The following is a 23149-nucleotide window of genomic DNA, read 5'->3' on the forward strand; positions in this document are numbered from 1 at the left end:
ATAATTGACATAAATGATAGTCCTATTTATAGTTCTCTTTGGTGTTCCATCCTTCTCTGTGGGAGATTTTCCCTGAAACAAAAGCCTACTTTTTGAAGCAACTGTGTTCCGGGGACAGCCCTGATCATTCCTGCTGCCCAAGAGATGTGTTTAATTAACCTCTCATCCCTCCTCATGGATGGGGGAAGAGGGAGGCGCTGCCCAGCAAGACACCCACTCCCACTTTTTCATTGTAATTTCAGTCACGAGAAGCATGCATAACCTCAGAAGGAATGACAGTCCCCCCAATCTCTGCAGGAAAATGCATGCATGCCATCTTGGCTAACCCACTTGCAGCTTCAGAATGTACCCTGTCCTAATGCCCTTCAATTTGAATGACACTTCCAATTATCTCTAGAAACCCATAGCTGGCCGTGATTCCCTGAGAATTTTGTGATGACTCCATGGGTATTATCTCACCTGATACTGAGAAAAGCCCCTTTCTGTAGTGAGGGGAGGACTGGTTGTACCCATTTTATAATTAAGAGAATTGACTGCCCGCAAGCATCCATCTTATTACCCACAAAGCCAGGTCTCCTTAGGGTGTTCATGTCTTCTCACCTTATATTCAGAACTTCTTCTGATACCGAACATTGTCTCTTTGGTTGAGCAGGCTAAAGGGTTTGCCGATGTTCCTTGTGAGACATACAACAGTGCCTTAAGCAGAAGATCACAGCCAGCTTCCAAGAAAAAGGATTACGTTCCGTTTACCTACATTCCCTCAGTAGTTTCCTGTAGATATGGCACTTCTCACTCCCTACTTGAAATACCTAAAAGTCTATGAGGGCCTTCAGACTCAGCCATGTCTGCATTTCAAATGAGTTATTGGCTTCTTATGGATAAACAAGTAACCTAGGCCTGGACAGCCAAAGATAAATAGACAACAATCAATCCCATGTAGACACTGACCACACTGTGTACAAGGAGTATGTGGGATCTCCCAGAGATTAATAAAGCGGTCCTCCACTTCGAGGAGCTTATAATCAACCATGTGGTATGAAGCATGAACACTTACCAAAAACCACAATGTAAAATAGATAAGTGTTGTAAAAATAATATGATTGCCATTTAGAGGAAAGGGCGGTGACATCTAGTAGAAGATTTTACAGAGGAGGTGACATTTGATAGACAAACAGAAGGGAAGTCCAGGAAGAGTCATCTAGGCTGGATGTTGGAATATGTAGGAGGTATCTGTAAACTCACATGCCTCTCAGAACAAAGCAAATCGTATTAAGAAGTCAAGTGGTTCAGAGTAAGTGAATAGACAGTGGTTGGGATTTTGGTAAAGCAGAAACATGGGCCAATCTAGAGGGAAGAGGATGTTAATAAATATTGCTAGATAATTTAAAGTTTTATAAAAACACTATATTTGTCAAACAAAATACTTCTGAAGATTGCATACAACTTACAGACTGCCAGTTTGTGAATTTTGCTGAAAGGAAACATTAGGAAGTACAATTGGAGTGTTAGAGGCCTTATATAAAATGCCTTAATGTCAAATTGGGGAGTTTGGATTCAGTTTTACTTAGCCATGGATGGTCACTGGAAATTGTTTAGAAAATGGATAAAGTGATTAGAACCGTGCTTTAGAAAGATTAATCTCATGGGTGGGATGGTTGGTGTCAAGCAATACTGGACACAGAGCAATTGTTAAGGAGGCTGTCGCAATAGTTTTGGTGAGTGATGAGGAGGATCTACACAGTGATGGGAATGGAAGGAGGGACACGTGTGATCTTCAAGTGAAATGGTAACAGCTGTTCTGGATCTCGGTGCAAAACAAACTGCAGCGCTACAATTTGCTTTGTCTGACAAGTGGGGTTTGATGGTCTCCACTGTCCTAAACACTCAGTGATTATGTAACTTGTCCATAACGTGGGCTGGGAACCCGGCCTTTCCTGCTTGACAAGGTCACTGGCCAAAAACTCCACTTGCTCTTGAAGAAATAAGCCTTGGATCATCTCTAAATTATTGAATGTTCATTTTTTTCAGACTTGGTTTCTTTGTTTGCTAGAAGGACTTGATTGTCTTTTAAAGTCTATCTAAGTTGCACACTTGTAATGTTTGAGGAGAGCTATGAAGTTCCTTAAAGATAAGTTTTTTGACTACCTGTAGTTTATTTGAAGCAGCAGTGGCTATCTAGTGCTGTGTTGACAGTACAAAAGCAATACATGGGTGTTGAACTGAGTAAAAGAGAAAGGTGTATGGTTAATGTCCGGAGAGATCCTGCAGACTGGGGGCAAGGCTGGCATGAGTCAATCTGTGCCTAGGCTGGATGGGTGTATAGATGAATAGAGCAAGCCTGTAAGGCACTGTGATGAGTGGAGGAGCACATAGCCTACCTAAAAGGCTCCAGCCGACAGCTGTCACTCAGGAATTCTAGATCACCCAATGTCTGAACAGAAGCTGTTCATATTGTTTTTATTGAAAATCTCTTGATTTTTGAAATTTCAAAATTAGAAAAATATATTGCATAGACTAACCAAAACATGGCTGTCAGCTAGATTCTGGTGCACAGAAGTAGGGTCTGGCATCATTTTGCAATGTCTGTTCTGGAGTATTAACTCCATGAGGGTAGGAGCTATACTTTACTCTTTCCTTCCATCGTGAGTACTTTGCTAATCAGAGGCACTCAATGAATGGCACGGATTAGAATAATATAGGGAAGAAACATTTTTATCTGACTCGAGTTTGAGGCTGTATGATTGATAGTTGACAAGTCTTCATGTGCTATCGTGAGGACTTGTCAACTATCTTTCCGGGCATGGCTTCATCTTCCATCGTGTATTGCTTAGCACAGAGCAGGTACCCAGCAGGTACCCAGCTGATGAGCTACAATTAATTTGATTGGTGCTACAATTTTACTTCCATACATCTTACTAAAGCACTGAGCAAAAGTAATGAGAGAAGAATGCTAATGAAGTAACATACAATATACTATACATCCAACTGAGTTTATTAACTGAATACAGAGATTTCTATGAAACAACAGTAAACATTAGTTCTGAAAAAGGTCTTATCTTGTCAACATTCTTTCAGTGGGTAGAGTGCCAAAAAGTCAGGGATATTGTTATATTAAAAAGCTGTGGGTTAAGTCTAAACAAATTAAATATATAGTTTTGAGCTAAGTTCAATATCACCTTATCCTAGAGTTAAATACCATCAAGAGGTGGCAGGTACTTAAGTTTAACAAAAATGTATGTGAAAAATAAAAACTATGTCTGTGATTCCCCCCCTCCCCCAGAAAATCCAAAAAGGTACCACAGAGATCCAACTTTAGAAGTGGAATGTCTTCCTTTATCTCAGTATCATTGTTCCAATAGAAATGGGTTTTAAGACCTACGGTACTAGTCACCAAATTTATCAAGTTATTTAGTGGTAAAGCACTAAGTAAATTCAAGGTTTCTTAATGCCCCAGTTCAAAGCCCTCCCTTTTTTCTAATGTCATTCAAGTAATAGAAGTTACAAACTGGCCTCCTGTCACTCTTACCTGTCCTGCTGAGGGTAATGCCTTTCTGAAGCCTTTAGATAACTTGACCATTCATGGGCTCTGGCTGGGGAACCGGCTGAGTTCCAGAACAGGTATAGTGCAGGCTTTCACCTGGGGATCCAGTTGTCTCTTTGAAAAACGGTTTCAAAATTTATCCTTTAACCTTCCAACAGGTGACAGAAATTTACTTATCTTAGCTTAAAACCATTTCTTTTAAATTCCAATAGCAGCCCTAATGAAACTAATCAACTTAGAGTTGTAAGAAATAATATTAAAACCTGGCTGAGCACGACAGAGGAGACAATTTGATATGAATAAAACACACATTTGTCCACTCAGTGCCATTAGAAAAAAAGTTTTTTAAGGATGCTTGCTTGGCTATTCTTTAAAAAAAAAAAAGTAACTATTTGAAAAGAAACTGGCAAGATCATAAGGACTGGATCGCAGTTTCTGGCCCCAGTAATGGGGTTGGAAATTGCAGCCACAGCACTTAGGAGTTCCAATTTCCAGTTCATAGAAGGTCAGGCCATGGGGTTATCCTTGGAGCAGTTCAATACTTCTTCTGAGAAAAGGCTCTACCAAATTGAGAGAATTGGGACTTGATACAGTTGAATCAGCATATATATTGTTAATGACCACAAGTGTGTTTGGCCCCTATTTTTTGTGTTCTCTCTCTTAATGGATGGACTCACCAATCAACATGTGCCTGTTATTTTCTGTGATTCCTTAGACCAGGGCTCCTCAAATCCTAATATGCATGCAAATCCTCTGGGTATCTGGTTATATTGCAGTTTTTGTATTTATTAGTCCAGAGTAGGACCCTTATTCTGCATTTCTACCAAGTTTTCAGGTTGCTTTTAGTAGCAAGGCTCCAAATCTGTCTTTTCATACTAAGCTATATTTTTACTATGTGACATTGATGTGTGCCCCTGGGAACATTTGTTAGTCAAATGAAATTTTCCCTTGTAAGCAAGAAATTGTTTCCGGCCACAAAACACTTTCCATGGCCTTCAATAAAATCTAGTTTCTTTTAACAGATAAATTCTCTGTTCTTCGTTATTATTGCTGGTTTATTATTTTTTTCACTGGATTGAGCATTTAATAATTTCTATTGATTGAAAGCCATTACTTGTGGGATGACTTTACAACACTAAAGTGATCAATGCCTACCTGAGACCCAGCTAGAAGTAAGTCCTTCTGTGTCTTTAATTTACACATCATGGTGTTTTTGTGCAATATTTCTGAACCCTTGTCTGGCTTTTCTGGTAAGGATTTCCATAATTGCATGCAGAGCACTAGTAGTTTACAGAAATGCCAGCCAGATTTTTGGCACTAATACCTTTTACAAGTCTCATGATTCAGATGACTCAGGGTCCACGGACTGTCCACCTTCAGGTAAGTCTGAAATAATGCCTATTGCCTGAGTATGCCATGGATATACTCATCACCTGTCCCCCAAATACCCTGTTCCAGAGTGAGAGTCAAAAACCAACTGAAATGAAGGAATCTTTGGAGAGCCAAATACATCTTGCCATCAAACTGAGAGTGGAGTTGTAAGAGGAAAGCATGGGCTGGCAGTCACATCTATGCCGAAAACATAATAATCCCTGTAATAGGGAACATTTGCTGGGCTTGACAACCCATCAGTGAAAGAGCTGGATCCATAGGAAGAAACACGATGAAAATGTTTTCAATATGATCCTGTACTTTCACTCAATACCCATTGATTGAGGGTGTCTAGCCAAAAACAATGAGAAAAGGAGCCAACAATAGTCTTACCCTTTGACCATATTATATATCGTTGCAGCTGAAAGTGTTATATGTTTCAGGAATAACAAAGCATCCATATGGAACAAATATTTGGCAGTATGGCAGCTGATGAAACCAGAAAAAATTAGACAAATTATCAATTGCTTGCTCCCAAATTACCCAAAAAAAGAAATTAGATCCATTTTCAGTAGCTTTGCTTTCAAATTTCTTCATTCTATGAGTCACTGCTACTTTCTGCCAAACTAAATATGCCTATGAATGGCTGGAAACTTTAATGGAAAGAAACATAAAACTCAAAATACGTAGGAAAATTTAAGCTTCTTCATGGAAGACCTTCATGGAAGACTAGCAAGTCAGGAATATGTGGAGACAGAAATCATGGTTTGACAATACCTTTTGTTTTGAGTAGCATCTGACTTAACACACAATACACAATGTATAAATCTGTCAACCAAATGACATGACTTCAAATTAAAATGAGCTCATTACTTTTTTTTAAAGCTTCCAACCCATCAAACTACTAAAGTCTATGAAGATCCATAGTCCTATAATCAGGTTGATCATATTTGGACTTGATGATGTAATCCGATGGGTGGTAGAAATTGGAAAAAAGTTTTTATGAATGGTTAAGGGCTTGAGCTTTCAAAGACTATTCTGATGGGTTACACCAGAAGACTGTGACATAGCTGTTCACTCTACTTTACAGACTGTGGTTGCTAGTGCTACCTTCGTGTGAGTTTTAAGGTTAAGTTTAAAGTGTTCCATGGAACAAAGAGTTCTAGACTGAGAATGAGGTGACTGACTGACTTGCAGTCTTGGCTTTCCCAGCAGTGTGCTTTATGATCTCATGCACATCATGTTTTTTCTGGATGTTGCTTTCCTCATCTGAGAAGTGAGAGCATTGGACCAGATTGCTCTTTATGGCTCTTTCTAGCTCTTCAATTCTTCAATTATGCTTTGGCAAATAGAAACAGAGCAATATTTGTAGTGTTCTCTGAGGGCTGATACTCTAGCACTTATACCTGTCCAGGGGCTTATTTGCCAGGGATGTACAATTTGTTGAGTACCTTCCCTTAACTATTCCCACTCCTTTCAGTGTTAGCACCTCAGATAAAATAAGAGACAGTGAATGCAGGTTCTCTTTTCATAATTGTTTCCATAGGTGGAACCTATCTGGGTGGCTTCCTTTGATAGCCTTTGAAAACTCCCTGTTGACTAGATTAGCTTACTGTTGATCTAGAAGTTTTATTGGGGCAACTGTGAAGGGATCTCAAGAGACAACACCTCAAATCAAATAGACTTTTAAAATCTATACATTCAATCTCAGGTCCACAGTGGTGGCAGATGCAAATGGAAAGTCATGGCATATATTCTGGAGATCGGTAGAAGAAAATAGCTTTTGGAATGACTTTTCAACATCAAGTCAGAGGGTTTTATTAAGTTTCTACCACTGAATGCTGTGGAGGACAGAAAAAAATTTTTTTAACTTAGTTTATTTTTCTGAGAAAGCTCAAATTAAAGAGGATGAAAATTTCCCACCAACCATCATGGGTATTTGATTGTGTGGTTCAGAAGTGTCTTAGCTATGTCAAATGTTCCGTCTCTGGGAACCTTTGGATGTGAGACCTTTGGGGATAGAATCACATGGTCACTGGTTCATGTAGTGATAAACTCACTTGATTTCATCAAAGCCACAGCTTAAAAAAATTCAATTTCCCTAAGTCAGGCTGTGATAAGGAAGCAGTCTAGATGGGCAACCCGAGAGTGCAAAGATCCTTTTCTGATTAGTGAGTACATTCCTTTTGCTGAACACTGCTTTTTGAGGTTAAGCAGAAGTCACCAAGAGCTGACTTGGGAGAATAGAGCTCTTTTGCCTGTGTGTGCAATACCTCAGTGACTACCTAACCACCTCATGAAGACAAGCTCTTCAAGCAAGCTCACTCAGTGTGGTAAAAAGATAAGCCCTATCATTTTTCTGCTTCTTGTGTAGCAAGGACATAGACAGTAATACCAAGTGAGCATTCTAAGATTCATTCATTAACTCCTGGGTGGTCTAAATGAAAAATGATATGTAAGGTGGAAGGGAGGGCCTGCAAATACCTTTTATTTAGCCTATAGGAAGACCTTTTTATTTTCAGAGAAAAGTTTTCAAAACCACAATCATTCCTCTCATTGTTTCTCCTAGGCAATGGCTCATGGAGTCTTGATTAACCAGTGACTGATACTTAGTTTGTATGTATCTTTCATTCATGGCTCCCCATATCTCTCTTCTAAAAATTTCTCTAGTCCAGTAATTCTCCATGAGGGGTGATTTCTTCCCTCCCCTGTCCCCAACTCAAGGACATTTGGCAATGTCTGGAGACATTTTTATCATCTCAGCCGGGAAGAGGGGACTACTGGCATGCAGAGGATAGAAACCAACTATGGTGCTAACCATTCCAAAAGGCACAGGACAGCTCCCTTCCCCCAACAAAAATGATCTGCCCTCAAATGTCAATAGTGTTGATGTTGAGAAACTGTTGCCAATGGCACTGCTGGGAGAGGCGAGTGGGGGAGTTGGAAAAGGAAGTAAGACTTAAAACATGCCCCTCTGTCTTACAAAGAGGCTGACGCTGGGGGCGGAGAGAAGGGAGAAGCAAGGGGGGCTGAATCGACAGCTTCCCCCAATCTCTTTATTCTAGAGTTCTGACTCTTACTGCTCCTTTCCCCAGTTTCATAGATAATCCAGACTTGGCTGTGTGCCGGTTGGCTCAGTGCAGACTTTCTTAATCACCTCCCTCTGATGAAAGACTCATTTCATCAGGGTAAATGGCACAGAGGTAGTGCCATCTTCTCAGCAATATTCACAGGATTGACTCTATGACTAACACATTTTCGAAGTTTAAAAAGACCCCTCAGACTGCTTGTCTATTGCATCATAAAGACCACAGAGGAAAGAAGAAAGTTCGAAGAGATTCATAGAGTGTTTGCTTGGAAAACTGGAAAAAAAAATCAGGTGTAAATTTCTTTTGGCTTGGGGCCGTCAGAGAAATCTCCAGAAAAAAAGCTGATCCAACAACTCCTCCGACTGTTTCAGATTTTCCAGGAGCACGGCTTTGCTAAGTCATTCCAAAGCAGTCCTATCCAAGTTGACATTGGAGAGAGTGACCAAAGAGTCAGAATAATATAATATACAATAATAGTCTAAACTATGACCTTAAGAGGACTTGGAATGCCTGAAGCAAATAGGAAGGCTTTGAGTGCTCTATAGGTAACAGGCAGGAAATTGCTGAAGTTTGTGAATTTCTACAGCAAAGGAACAAAAGTGCTAACTTAAGTCTCAGGTGAATTTGTTGGAATGAGAGAGCCACCAAGACCTATATTCATTTGGATTGATTACAAGCCTCTATTGATCATTTTACCTTACCAAGTACTTGGTTCATTGGTGCTAAAGGCAGAACACTACATGGGAATCAGAAAACAGAATCAACAATGTCTCCTACCTCTGTCACTAGCTAGTAGTGTGACCTTGGATAGACACTTCTCCCAGTTTCATTCTTAATGTTTGACTATTTTTCAAGGGCTTCCAACCTTGTAGCAGTTTTCAATTTTACTTCCTTGAACAATGAGGTAGTTTGAATTGGGAGATATTAGAGAGATGTATACATAATCAATAATCAGGCTTTTGGGTGTCTTCAAGGGTCTTTACAATGCATTTCCTTTTGACGTGTAAACCTTTGCCCCTGCAGAATGCAGGAACATTTAATGTAAAAGGTTTTAATTGGAAAGACTGTGTGGTCTCTGCTGGTTGCACAATTTCTCTTTGTGTCCATGCTGCTGCTGATCAAATATTGCAAAGCCATCAATCACCATAGGACAAATGCAGAGGGCCATGTGCAAAAGTTCTGGCCAATTGCATAAAGCAATATGCCAAATACAAAGTAAGTGAAGGGTTTTTCTTGGTATTTAATGTTCAGTGAAAAAGTAAGAGGGGCAGCTATGCCAAGAATGAAAAGCCCGAGCTTGCCAAGTGCTTCTTTAAGTGGCTTTAGCCAATGTGAGACTAAACAATGCATTAAATAGGCACACAACTTACTGCAGTTAAGGAACCGTATGTCAAATAACAGCTCTTTGCTATGTTTTAAACATGATCTCGCATATAGATAAAGACAAACAAAATGCTGTGTTGTCATCTCCTTTGTCTAACAGCTAATAAAGGCTTGAGGATTTGAACTTTCCAGACCAAAAGCAATGTTTTGTGATGTAAGAGCCCGCTGATGTTTCATGGAGAGGTGTAGCGTGGAACTTTGCCAGGGCAGCAGCTCAGTGCAAAACGATTTTTTGCCACTATGGTTGTTAAAGATGTCTGGCTGCATCAAAGAGCAAAGGCTTTGTAGCCTGCTGTTAGGAACAATGAGACATCTCCTTGGGAGATCTTGTGCCTGTGTTTAGTGTGTCTGATTCTTTGGTATGAGCTGTGAAATCAGAAAGAAGGCTGCTGGAGGGATGAGGTCGACTCTTAACAAAGGTCCTGAGAAATGCTGGCATGGTGTATGATGTCTGGACAAGGTATATGAAGGCCCAGAGAATTTGAAGAACACCAAAACTCTCTGTTGGTTCCAAACTGTCTAACCTACAAGCCACTGAAGATACGAGATGTTCCAATATCAATGGTTCTCAAACAACTGGTCAAGTGATTCCTGCACAGGTAGCAGCCTTGCCTCCAAAAGCCGGCTGCTCCCACCACTCCTCTCATGGTCAAGTTAGGGAAGTTTCTCTGTGCCCTGTGCACTACGGGGATTAGGGTACCTTGTAACCACTTCTCTTTTTTTTACCCCATCTCTCATAGCACCCAGAGAAAGGTCCTTAGTTCTAATAAACAGCCCTCCTTCAGTAGATCTTGAGAAAAAACAACAGAACTGATAGTTGCAAGAAAGAAAAAATTAAGGTTTGCTGGTAGAGGAGGAGGAAAACTTGAACTGGACTGAGGAGGGGCTCCCTAAAATTACACTGCACATCCTGGTATCCCTGGTGAACTGACTGTTCTCTCTCAGTCCAAGAATCCAGTCTGAAGGTTCTTGAACAACAGCAGACTCTCATCAAAGAAGACTTTCCTTTTCTAGGAAGTGATATTACATGGATACCTCCTTCATGCTTCTTTTCAAAGAAGTGTTTCAAGTCAACTGAGTCACTCAGGGGTCTCTGCTCCTTATATCTCAAAAGAGGACTGGGATCTTGGGAACATCTGTCTATGCTACCCCTCTGAACAATGTGAATGGCCTGATAAACATGCCTTTGGGAGACAAAAGACCTTGACTTTTCTTCTGGATTCATCCAGTGAAGTAAGTCACAAAATCTCAGTGTCTCGCATTTCTTGTTTGTCCCATGAAGCGATACTTCTTGCCTTCTAAGACTGAAGTATACACAGGTGAGAGAGCTGATACTACTGGATTTTGAAAAAGTAAATGTACTAGTCAAACAAGACATTCTTCTTGTTCATGAGCTTATATACAACTGCTACTGCAGATAAGTTTTATAAGCTGCCCCTAAAGAGAAAAGAATGAATTTATAATATAATAAATTGGCTATTCAGATATTTCAACCTTTATAATAGACTCTGCAACTTATCCCAGAAGAGAATTAATAAGTATAATAGCTAACATGTGTATGGTGCTTACCATATGCCAGGAAAAATTCCAAGTTAATATGTTCTAATGTATTAACTCATTTAACCCTACACCAGTTCTATGAGGCAGATCTCATTTTACAGATGAGGAAATTGAGGAACAAAGAGATTAAGTAATTTCCTCAAGGTCATCCTCAAGTAAGTCACAGAGTTCGGATTCAAACCCTAGATTTTTGACAATAGAGACCACGCTCTTGGTCTTGAACCCTTCACTCACACTCTTCTGCTTTTTATAATTTCCATCAGGGAGGAAATGGTCTTGAAAACATTGAAATGTCAGAAAAATGTAAATTATTTTCTAATTTTGCATAGAAACCGTAACTTTCTCAGTAGCCCCCCTCAGTAGTCTTATTAGACATGTTTAAAGAGTATTAACAAGTACTTAGGGTCAATATAAAAACATTGTTTTTCTTTAAGAATATCTGTGGCTTATTAGCTTAGTTGTGCTAATGATGAGGTCAGAGCATTAAGGTCAAACCCCACATGTGCCAATTAGTTTCAAAGAGAAAAGCTTTTCCATAGCCAGTGACCATACCCTGACTTGACCAGCTGTCTTACAAAGGCATGGCTGGCAGTCTGAAATGTACCAAGTCAAAGAATGCCAATGGTGCAGCTTAAATCCAGCCTCACTCAAAGCAATGCTAATAATAGTGGGTGACTATATCTTTGAATGCCCCAAATTGTACTGTCTCTTCTTTAATTGGAAAGGCAATATCAATAAGCTGGGAAAAGCTTTTGTTCAAAGTTAAGAAGGTTATAGATTTTTATTTTTCCTCTCTAATATAATAAAGGGCAGCTAAAATCTGACTTCATCTGTCCCCATCATGTCCAAGAGTGTGAGCAAATGTATATGAGAACTGTCAGTTGGTCCTTTCTAGGAAAGAAAAATGGTAATCTGTTTTCATGAGGTGTGTGTTCCTTTGGTCAGATGACCTGTGTGTCTTTTGTGGTGACTGAGCTTCTAGTCCATCTTGGAGGGGTTGAAACCCAGCTTGAAACAAAACAAATGCAGAAAGTGGCTCCTCTTTCCTTTAGTAGTATAATTTCCTGTCTTTGGGGAGAAACAGAATCTATATAAAGAAAATAAAAGAGATTAAATGTCCTTTGGTCAGTACTTAAATCCAAGATTCTTCTTTCTTGAATAGCTCCAAATCTTTGTTAATTACAACCTAGACTATGAGTCTGTTAAAGTTAAAAAAGGTCATTTACTTTAACAAAATCTCCTTGTTTTATAGGCAAGGACATTTCAGCCCAGCAAGTTTAAATGTTTGCCAAAGTCATACAGCTAATGAATGACAGGTCTGGGAGCAGTTTTCTGAGCATGATATTTCAAATGATAGAAGCTTGAGTTAATAATAATAACCTACATCTAAGAAAGTTATTTCAATCAATAAGAATGAAATTGATGGCAAAGTTTCACTTAAATTCTTCAAACAGTATATTTTAACACAAAAAGAATGCTATTTGTTTATTCAGACCTGTTCTTAATAACTGTGAATTGGATGTATGTTTTATAAAAACTATAAATCTGAAAGAGCCAAAAGGGTATCTAACTTCATTTTCTAATTGATTTACTTCTCCTTTTTTCCAGACCGCTGAGGTAAAGCAGATACAATTTATTTAAGAGATTGTTTATATACTCTTAAAACTAAAAAGGACCTCAGAAACTTTCTTTCTTCTGGTTGTTTTTAATTGAAACCATCCAAGGTGGTTGGTTGTTCATCACTTTTTAAAGTATCTCCAAGGAGAGAAATTCCACAAGCCCTTAAAACACATGTTAAAATGGTTTAATGGCTGTCAAAAATTATATCTAGCATAAACGTCATGTCTCCTATTTCACTCGAAGCTCTTTTCCTCTTGCAGTTTTACCCAAAACAAGGCTAGAACAAGCCACCCTCTGTGAGAGCTCTGTCACTCTGGTAAGATAATAACTAGCTTTTTTGCCATTGTGTCACCTCCATTAAGCCACCATTTTTCTCACAGGACTATGAGCACACAAGACTGGTTGATGGGCTCTCTTACTGTGATGCATAGGGAAGAATCAGTAATTAGCTCTTCATTGGAACTATCATTTCAGAAAATGTCTGGGGAAGCTGCATTAATTATAGAGGAAGTGTTTCACTTGTGCTGGGAAGATGTTCACAGAAAAAATCATCTAGACGGTTGCTTTGCACTGTGCTCTCGTGGAACTCAGGCTCGTTAGAGAAATATGAGCTCATGCACAATGCTAGGTCAAGAGATATAAAACAAGCAGGACAGAAAAATGTATTCAGTGGTGTTTCTAATAAGGTTAAAAATTTTTTCTTGGTAAATATTCTGGTCCAACAACAGCAACAACAACAATAACAACGACAACACAGATGTGAAGGCAATTTTCTTTTAGATGTTTGAATTTCAAACTAAGATCAAAAACTGCCTTCTACTATTAAAAGAAAAATCCATACTTTCAAAATGGAATTGCCAACAGCTTAAAATAAAATTGCAATCACAATAAAACTTTGAAAGTAAGGGTAAAAATATAATGAGTCAATTGAGAGGGGATAGAGGTAAGAAGGAGTGCTTTGCTCTAATAAGTATTTCAAAGATTGTAAATGCTTGGAGCTGACTTCTCCATGCACAGTAAATCTTGGGGGCCAAAAAGGAACTGAATAAAATTTGTTGACAACAGTTAATGCCTTTAAGAATAATTGGCTCAGACACAAAACAGACCATCAATGTAGCCTGGGAGATAACCAGAATGCAGCCTCTAAGTTTGTTAGTATATGTTGTATTAATTTTTTAAAAAAGAAAAGAAAATAGTTTTATCAAATAGCTGTGTAAATATAAGGTGAGAAGAATTGTTCAAAGTACATGGCAAATCTGATTAATTCCTGAAGGTGTTGAAGACTAAGATCCCAAACAAGTGATTCTATTTCATTCAACTGGATTCAATTCAATTCAATCTTGTCAGGCCAGCAATCAAATATGAGCCACTGCTGGTGCAGCCAGGCATTGAGCTAGGTACTGGGATTTAATGGTAAGTGAATATAGCACTCCACATCAAGGAGCCCAATGAGAGGGTAAATCCTAGTCAGGTGACTTCAAATTGGGACAAAATATTTGGGAAAAGCATAAAGACTATAATCTAATCTCCCATGATAATTTTTCTCTTATGACACTTGATATAATACTTGTGTGTGTGTGTGTGTGTGTGTGTGTAATATCTTAACCATCAACTAGACCGTGAATTTCTTGAAGACAAAGTCAATCTCTCTTATTTGCTTCTAGGCATCTCGATGACTAGTATAGAGTCTTACACAGAGCAGATGCTCCATCAATGTTTTGAATTAAAGAATTTAAAGGGACTAACTTCTCTCAGGCAAACACTATTGTCCAGGTCACTAAAAAGTTAACAAGAACACTTTTGTGCACGATGATCTATGTCAGGGAAAGGATTTACATAAGTTATGGAATTATATGAGACAAAACTTAGGAAACATAGGCTCTTGATGACAATACTGATGATAATAATACACAATTTATAAAACCCTTTTCTCTCCAGAGTCATACTATAAACATCAAGTGTTGCCATAGATAACCGTACCCTTTTCAATTTAAAGCATTTGTTTGCATTTGATCATTATAGTAACAGAATAAAAAAGTCCTTTCATTGCCTTGAAGTTGGTTTCCATCATAGTTGTCCAATACTCTTAAGTGTTGGTGTGAACATACGTATGTATCGCATGGTTGTTTGGCACCAAATTATTCTTTCCAGTCTCTCTTTTCACCATCTAGTGCAATCACTGTAGGCATTGGAAGGATCCAGTTTCCATGGACTATACATGGAAATCCTGCAGCATATCATACTGGACAAGGCAATTAAACCTGGCACATAACAGAAGATACTTGTAGGCTTGGCAATCACCTAGTGAATTGGATCACGGCACAGATGGATTGTAAAGGCAAAAAAATATATAATCCTCTTGGGCATAATAAGTAAGGACTACTCATTTATTTCTTTTTTCATGTGGATCAGCAGCAGCACAGTAAGGAATAAGGACAACCCATTGTTGAGCGATGTTGATGTGACACATTTGCGATTCCGTAAAACAAATTAGCTGTTTGAAAAGAACCCACCTGATGAACTCATTCATTGGTACCATAACCAAGAACTGGATAGAATCACTTTATTGCCAGAAAATAGATGAATTACCTCAATTAAAGTATTGGCTGGAAAGAGAGGGGGAATTTGCCCATTCAAATAGTAGAAAGCACATCTTGTTCTGTCACTAGTTTAAATGGTATTTGTTGCCAAATCTACAATGTGTACAGATCATCAGTCCTCCTTTTTGCCTCTTCCTTTCCATTCCTCCACCCATCCCAGACTTATATCCATGGACCTCTATCCCAGCGTCATCCCCTACCCCGTTCCACCTCCCACCAACACACACACACATACCCACCTTCCCCGGGAAGAAGAGGAGAGAGACTTGAAATGTGTGAGTCATGGCAGAAGCTATTCAAAACTTAGTGGGTAACTGAGGTAAGCTGTCTCCACTTGAGCAATATGAATCTCTAAGAATGATTCATGCTCACTGAGGACCTGAGCATCGGTTTCCTGGAACTCTTCAAAATTCCAAAGAATTATACAGAGTGAGCATCTGGCTTTAAATGTCACTGTTGTGTAACGTGCAACAAGAGAGATGCTTCTGAGATGGATTCTTTAGGTGAAGGGTTCCCCTATGGCAGCACTGACCTTTGTTTGTGTTTATTGACTTGGCCATCTACTTTTTATTAACTGTGGACTTTTAATCACCTGAGACCTCTCTGGTGGGATAAGTAACCCCACACTTGTCAGAGACCCTTTTCCAGATGGAGATATCACTGGAGAGACTCAGGAAAGGCTACATCAAAGGAGGGCAGTGATAAAACCTCAAGGTTAATTTGCATAGAGGTCAAATTAACCTGGCATTCGTGTTTTCATTTTAGGGAGAGCCCATGTATTGGCCATTGAGCCTTGGAGGGACGTTTACCTTCTGGCTACTTGCGGTGATTTCATGTAGCATGGAGACATCTGGGATGTGCCCCCTTCACCCCTTATCCAAGTCCAAATTGCCTAGCACTTCAAACAGGTCTACGTGTTTCCATATGTTTACATGTGCACACAACGGTCCCGAGAACAAAAACCTCAATCCCCCAGGTCCTTTTGTCCCCTCCTTTCCCTGAAGGGAATAGAATAGTGAGGGCAGAGCTGACAGTTGCTGGAGAGCTCATCAGGAAGTAGTTAATAGGACAAACTCCTAAGGAGGAAGATTCCATCCGAAATGTACAGAGCCTGCCGGAGCCACACTGAAACACTAGGCTTACTTTAAGGTGAGGAATCGCAGGCTGAGGATGGCTGCCAGCCACGGGCAGTCATTCAGTCATTCACACACTCCCTGCGGTTGTAAATCCACAGGGCCGAGAGAGGGAGGGCTACTTACTGAAATAAAAGCCCCTGTCTCCGCACACGAACTGCAGCGCGTCCACCAGCTCGGCTCCGCACAGGGTCTCCGGTCCAGCCGTGGCAGAGCCGGTGAAGGTGAGCAAGCACAGGGCCAGGTAGAAGAGGTGCGAGGAGGACATGATGTGCACCTTCACCTGCCGAGGAAACAGAAGGCGGGTCAGGTTTCCTTCTCGGTGAATGGGGATGGGCACCAGTGCGCTGACCCCCAGCATCTAATCACTGTCACCAGTTAGAACCACACTGCACAGAAATGCAACACCATGCAGGAGAACCCACCCTGCACTGAGCACATCTTGGCATCAAACGACCTGTGGGTAATCCCCTTGCTGCTGTGGAAATTTGCGGAAGCCTCCCTGAACCCCTTCTTTATAAGTTCCTGAATCGTCTGAATTACCAAAGGTTAAATTGTGCTCAGGCCAGATTTGGTGCCAAATATGTTTTATTAATTTAAATTCTCTAAAGATTGGCCATCCGCAGATGGCATATGCATTCATTATTGACCAGAATATTAAATTCACCAGAACATCCTTCCTTAGCTGCTGATAAAAGAGAATTTACTATGGCTAAAAAAAGGACTTGTAAAAATACTATGTATCATTACAGAATTTTTCTTTATTTCACTTAATGAGGAAAAAAAACAAGAGAGAGAGAGAAAGACAGAGAGTCAGAGATTTCTTACCTGGGGTGATATCAGAAGTTAACACAACCACAAGTGGAAGTAAAACAGAACAAAAACAGCAACAAGAAAAATGTAAGGATTTAGGAATGAAATTGGCTCACGCTAAGTAGACTATGTGTTCTAAAGCCTTTCGTGTCGAGCCCAATATGAAATCAACACATGTGTAAAGAGTACCTTCCACAAGCAGGAGAGCACTGGGCTCAAAATCTACAAAAGCTTTTTTTTTTAAATCACAGGAATTCTGACTTCATCTCTTGGAGGGACTTATGTGACACTGTATCCATTTTATAGCAAAATATACCGAGGGACCCCTGGCTGACTTGGCTTGGCCAGTGATCGGCAGCCAGGTTGGCAGCCCGGCCAGAAGCAGATTCTTGCGGCCACACTTCTGTCTTCGCTGGAAGTAGTAGAAACTAGGTTAAGGTGACCATGGTATTTTCCCGTATTGCTACTTGAGGCATAAAGGTTTTCTCCAGGAAGGCTCTGAATGTGGGTAGCCTCCTCTTTCCTACATGCATCCACTTCCAGGAGCACTGGAAGAGCCACTCAGGAGAGGTTAAGTGAGGGACCCATCAAAAGGTTATGGAGCTAGGCTGGCAGCCATCAGGATAAAAAAAGAGTCATTTTTTGAACCCCCCAGAAGGCAGGTGCATTCAACCCCATTGCTTTTGGAGAAACAGAATCAGTCATTGATTTTTTTTCACCCCTCTCCTTGCTTTCCATGAAGTCTCAATCAGTGGCAAAGTGTGCCCCATCCTTTTAATGAATGTTTCCATGTTTGTGGCCAGACTTTCAGCTTAGCAATAGGGGGGAAAAACCTAAGCCCCCTGACTCTTGTTAAACAGTTGACCACAAAAAGCACCTTCTACTGTATTTGCAATCATCATAAGAATTGGACATAGAATCGAAGAGGAGGTAAAGGCAAAATTGAACATTTCTTTCATTTTCTCAAGAGGACCTTAATGGAGTCCTATGGAAACCCTCTAACCCCATGAAACCTGCTAGAAGCAAGTCATCATCCAATCCTCATTTTTCTTAGTGATAAAATAATCAGTGGGGTTTTGCCCTTCAATATTTTCCAGTGGAAACCTCAGCAAAACCAACCCAACTGGACTTCATTGTCCTTTTCAAAAGAGCAGCTTGTAACTGATCTTATAACACATAACCCACACTCTGGCAATGGGCCAGTTCTAAAATGTATCTTATGCTACCCATCTTATTTCTCTATACCCTCCCTTCTTTGTTGAATGTATAGTAATGCTCAAGGCCAAGCACCTGTAAATGCAGATACCCTCAAGTTCTTCAGTTTTCATGAAATCCAAGGTAAAAGGTACTCACCTTATAGCTGTAGTGAATTGAGAACATCATTAGATATCAAAACTGTATTTTAAAGTTATTTTTAGTATAGCATATTTAAGCCCAGTAATACATATAAACCTCTAGCATTTAAGAATTTAGAATTTAAGATTTTTTTTTTTACAGATTCTCTCTCTTTCTCTGGCTGAGTTATATTGTCAGATATAGATAAGCACTTACAGTTCTAGGACAAGATAGAACCTCTAGTGTTTTTTCCTTTAGTACACAAAACAGTCCAGTACACTCAGAGAGAACCAGAGAGTTTATCATATTATGTTCCCAAAGAAGAAACAATAATGAAATTGTTTAGGAGTTAAAAGTTTGAAGCAAGTGGCCCCATATGTCCATCATGTCCTTGGCCTTTTGTTTTGCCAAACACAAAAGAAATGAAGAGACAGAAAGAAAAAATGTGAAGAAAGAAAGGAAGAACCAGAAAGAGAAGAGAAAAAAGAGGGGGAAAAATCAGAGCACTCTTTCTCAAAAATCCTTCACAAATCCAAAATTTAAAAGACCTTTTTATCTTAAATAAATGGAATAGCAATTGATTCCAGATGTCTGGGCTACAATGAAAATGCCCAGCAAAATTTGAGGGCAATAGTCATAAGAAAATACTCACTGTAGGTGTAACCATGTTTGTTTGTTCCAGATCTTTTACAGCAGGTCAGGGTGGGTATTATGAGGCTGATGTGCATAGAAAACTGAGGACTTAAAAACATGTGCTGCTTTGTGGGTGGGGTTTGTGAAAGCATCTAGTTACATTTGGACACCCAGGCAGGTATGCTATGAATCTGAGTAAACTGCCTTTTGTCCATTCAAACAATGAACAAATTGCACAGCTGGGATTTGAGTCAATCTTTTCCCTTCAATCAAGCCACCAATTTCTATTATATGGATGACAATTGTCCCCTCACACCCCAAACGGTGACCCAAGCTCCAGTCGTCTCCCTTATCCTCTTCCCTCTGACTCAAACACTTGGAAAGATATCTGGAGACTCAGAGTACATCAATCAGCCTGTGAGTTCTGCCTCTAGACCCAACACCTTTACTCCCTGAATACATTTGAAAGACCACTCACCTCCCTCAAACCACTTCCTGCTCAAAGTACAGGAAAAGTAACAACTTGCTAGCTCTGCTTCTGAAAAGTTCAGCGGACACAGCATGGAAAGTTCATTTGGAGACAGTTTTCCAAACTTGTAATTAAGGCAGACATAACACTTTACTCCCTCTTTTATGATCATCTGAGCTGGGAGACACCCCCCCCCCGCCGCCAGCTGTCAGAGCATTCAGTATATATGTATCTTGACCTGATTTCTTTTCAAAGCAAAGTAGCCAGCCTGTGCCTTGGCATCTCAAGGGCGACAGAATCAGGTGTCTGACGAGGATGATCTTTACCTCGTAAGCCACCTACTCAGAAAGGTCCTGGTGGTGGAGTATTTGAAAGCAGCAGATGAATGCTATACCAAGGGGCAGGGACATTTTATGAATTGAGACCTCAGGCAATTTCACTGGGGAACCAGTGACAGAGGCTTAAAAGTGCTTGCAAATTGGAAAAACACAAGCCTTGAAGGATATAATTTTGCTGAGAATGGAAATTTGAACTAGGGCCAGGGATTGGAAACGAGAAGTCGGTGCATTGACAGCGGCAGCCAATTTTACCTAAAGAGACTTTACAGCTCTGAGTGTAAAATCAGTTTTACAACACAAAACCCCAAGTCCAAACTTCGCTGTGAAAGTCCTCTTTAAACCAGAAAACTTGGACAAGCAGTTGCTAGAAAGTTTCCGCTTTCCATATACAGTATGCATTTGTTTAAATTATACAGATATGCAAGGTCAGCAAGAGTTGACAAGTTCTTGTTCGGAAGAGCAAATTAAACTTCATTCTAACTTTGACTCTCCCAGCATAAATGTAGAGCCTTCTGGGACCTTAGCTCCAAAGATCATACTTAAAAGCTTTAATATCCTCTAAAATATAACTCTTTGTATGTAGCATGCCTTGTAATAAAAGTCCCGACAAGTTAACACACACACACACACACACACACACACACACACACGAACGAGGTCTTAAAATTAAACGTATGCACCTGCAACAACAACAACAACAAATCCCAAAGTTCATATCTACACTGTATAGCTCTGAACCACAGACAGGATTTAAAGAAATCTTCTCTAATGACACCACTGACGCTCTGCAGAAGTGGAGGATTATCGTAAGTACCTTGCAATAGTTTCTACTCATATATATTTCTGTGCATAGGCATTCATCACCCCGAGCTATTTTTTAGATCCCACAGAATTGCATATTCAGCAATTTATAAATAACTTCCAGCTCTGAAACAATGAAAATTCTAAGTGAATAACATTTCTAGGCAGAAGCAAACAGTACACAATCTACAGAAAATTCCCCAATGACATCAAAGTGTAAGAAATATTTACCTTCCAGAAATCACAAAAGCAGCACTTAAATAATTGGGTTGGAAGACTGCTGATTTTTCCCATTGCTTCTGAAGTGCAAAGTCTGGAAATGAATTGGTTAGCAGGAATAATGAGGCAAAAAGAAATCCAGAGAGATGGGAGATGTTGAGAGCAATGTCACATTTCAATTTTGAGGACTTTATTCCATTGCGCAGGCTCTATCTGCTCTGAATTTAGCAGTGACAGTGAGATTTAGCAAACAGAAGAGGGATTTAGAGAAAATCCTCACATTTATCTACAAAACACAGACACTGTAGACAGGAAACAGCTGGGGGAACATTTGCCTTCTCTCTCTCTCCCTCTTCTGGCAAAGTTATCGAGTAAGGACTTTTTTGGGCATGGTGACAAATAACATCATACCTTTGCATTTTAAAACTAGAGCACAGAAGCATTTTTTTCCCTTAAAAGAATGTGTGTTAGTGACAGAGTGAGCAAATATTAAAAATACTGATGCTGCCACAGAAAACGAGGCTCTATTGTCTGATTAACTTTCTCCTGGGCATGAAGACCCCACATCTGTTAACACACCTTAGTGAATTAAAGGAAGATACGCGGGGGATGGGCAAGCAATTTTACGTTCTAGAGCAAACATAAAATTTTTTTTTTTTAAATGAAAGAAGTGAAGAAAAGACCAACGTAAGTAAAACCTATGATTTTAACCCTGAAATGACTGGGGAAAACTAGCTGGGAAGATATCACCGGGGTGACCTCTTGTCCAACTTGCCAAGCAAGGGGAATGGTCTCATTTCCAAGAACCTAGAAAAGGGGCAGACAGTCTCACAATCGGGTCCCTTTAGGACAACGCTATTTCATGCTCTTTGCCTGTGACAGGGCAAAGGCTTTGCTGAGCTGGAAAGTCAACTGGAAAGATAAAATATTTTTCTTCCTCCCTCTACTAGGCTGCCCGTTAGCCCTCGGGGGAAGGGTACCTGAGGGGCAAAGTATTGTCTCATTGTTCATATTTTTCTGCATAACTCTCCGTGTGTGTACGTGCTTGTGTGTTTTCTTTCTCCAATGTTTGTGTGTTCTAAATCACACCAGCTGGCTAGCAATACCCTCTCAAGGGTTATGATGTCATTCAAATCCCTCAACTGGATGAGCGGCCAGCAACATGGTCCAAGCCAGCTGTTTTGCTATTTATAATGTACACTTGCCTTTGTCATTGAGAATCAAGTTCTGATCTCTTGTCAATACCGTTTGTACCAATTTCTCTTTGGTTTTGTGAGGTAGTAGATAAGAAAGTGGATTATAGACTCTCCCTGGATGTCGGGATGGACATGGTTCCCCAGGGATGGTGGGAATGACCTGGACCTTGTATTCTTCTCTTGTGATTCTCAGGGGGCACGATGATACTGATACATCAGCTGAACACAGAGGGCTGCTGAAAACCCTGTGTGGACAGAAAGTTGTTCGCAGGCATGAGTGCCTTCAAAGGGAAGCCTGGTTCGGTTTGGAAGGGGGTTCAGTTTGTTGAAGTCTTCTGAGTGATTTAATAAATTGCAGCAAGGTTTACCTTCCAGAAAGAAAAGTTAGAAATTCTTTGCACTGATGCTGTTTCAGTGGTGCACCAGGTCAACATTATGTAGTGAGTGCCTACTATGTGCCCGGCTACATGCATCATGGTCAAGGCCCCGCAGAGTTTTTGGCTGAGTGGCAGAGACAGAGAGAAAACGTCACTGTTACCTGGTGGGTGTCTGCTTCTTTAAACATATGAACAGTGCACACTATGGGGGAACAACCAATTCTCTAGGAAAACAGGGAAGTGAAACCCTTTTGAAAATCCAGAATGGGGAGGAGGGATAGAACATGAAAGGCTTTGGGTACAAAGTTAGAAAGTTTCAGTGGATACAATTTGATCTGAAGAGCAGGTGTGTGGGCAATTCCTATACTTAAAGATGCAACATTTCATTTAATGAACTGCCCTCCATCCATTTAATTTGTGACTTGATTTGCCAAAAATCTCTTTTTTGTTGTTCTACATTTTTTTTTTTTTTTTTTGCGGATCACCCTCTTTGTGAAAAACAAAGTCCATCCTCCTCTCAGAGACTTTGATGTTGTAGATTGTGTAACCAAAGAGCTATACCTATCTCTCCGGTAGAAAGAACTGCCATTTCCACATGCACAGTGTCAGGTCCCAGCTGGTCTTGTTGCTGAGCACCTTGCTCCATCACCAGGCACATTCACAGGTGAAGG

General features: G+C 40.1%; 1 protein-coding gene across 6 annotated transcripts in view; it reads right to left on the bottom strand.

Annotated features, from left to right (window-relative positions):
• IGF1 (insulin like growth factor 1) overlaps window positions 1–21233 on the bottom strand; it is a 71292-nt gene extending 50059 nt beyond the window's left edge. For 2 of the 6 annotated variants that reach the window (XM_066263009.1, XM_066262983.1), the window contains exons 1-2: window positions 19098–19164; window positions 16424–16580 (exon numbers count right to left, since the gene is read on the bottom strand). In XM_066263009.1, the coding sequence (XP_066119106.1) occupies window positions 16424–16580; window positions 19098–19112 (172 nt within the window). In that variant the 5' untranslated portion in view covers window positions 19113–19164. Of the gene's footprint in view, window positions 1–16423; window positions 16581–19097; window positions 19165–20917 lie in introns of those variants that run through there. The other 4 variants (XM_066263020.1, XM_066262992.1, XM_066263002.1 and 1 more) reach the window with 4 other exon arrangements.
• Between the last annotated feature and the right edge of the window lie 1916 nt (window positions 21234–23149).

This window comes from Saccopteryx bilineata, chromosome 1, assembly GCF_036850765.1.
Source record: "Saccopteryx bilineata isolate mSacBil1 chromosome 1, mSacBil1_pri_phased_curated, whole genome shotgun sequence".
Taxonomy (NCBI): domain Eukaryota; kingdom Metazoa; phylum Chordata; class Mammalia; order Chiroptera; family Emballonuridae; genus Saccopteryx; species Saccopteryx bilineata.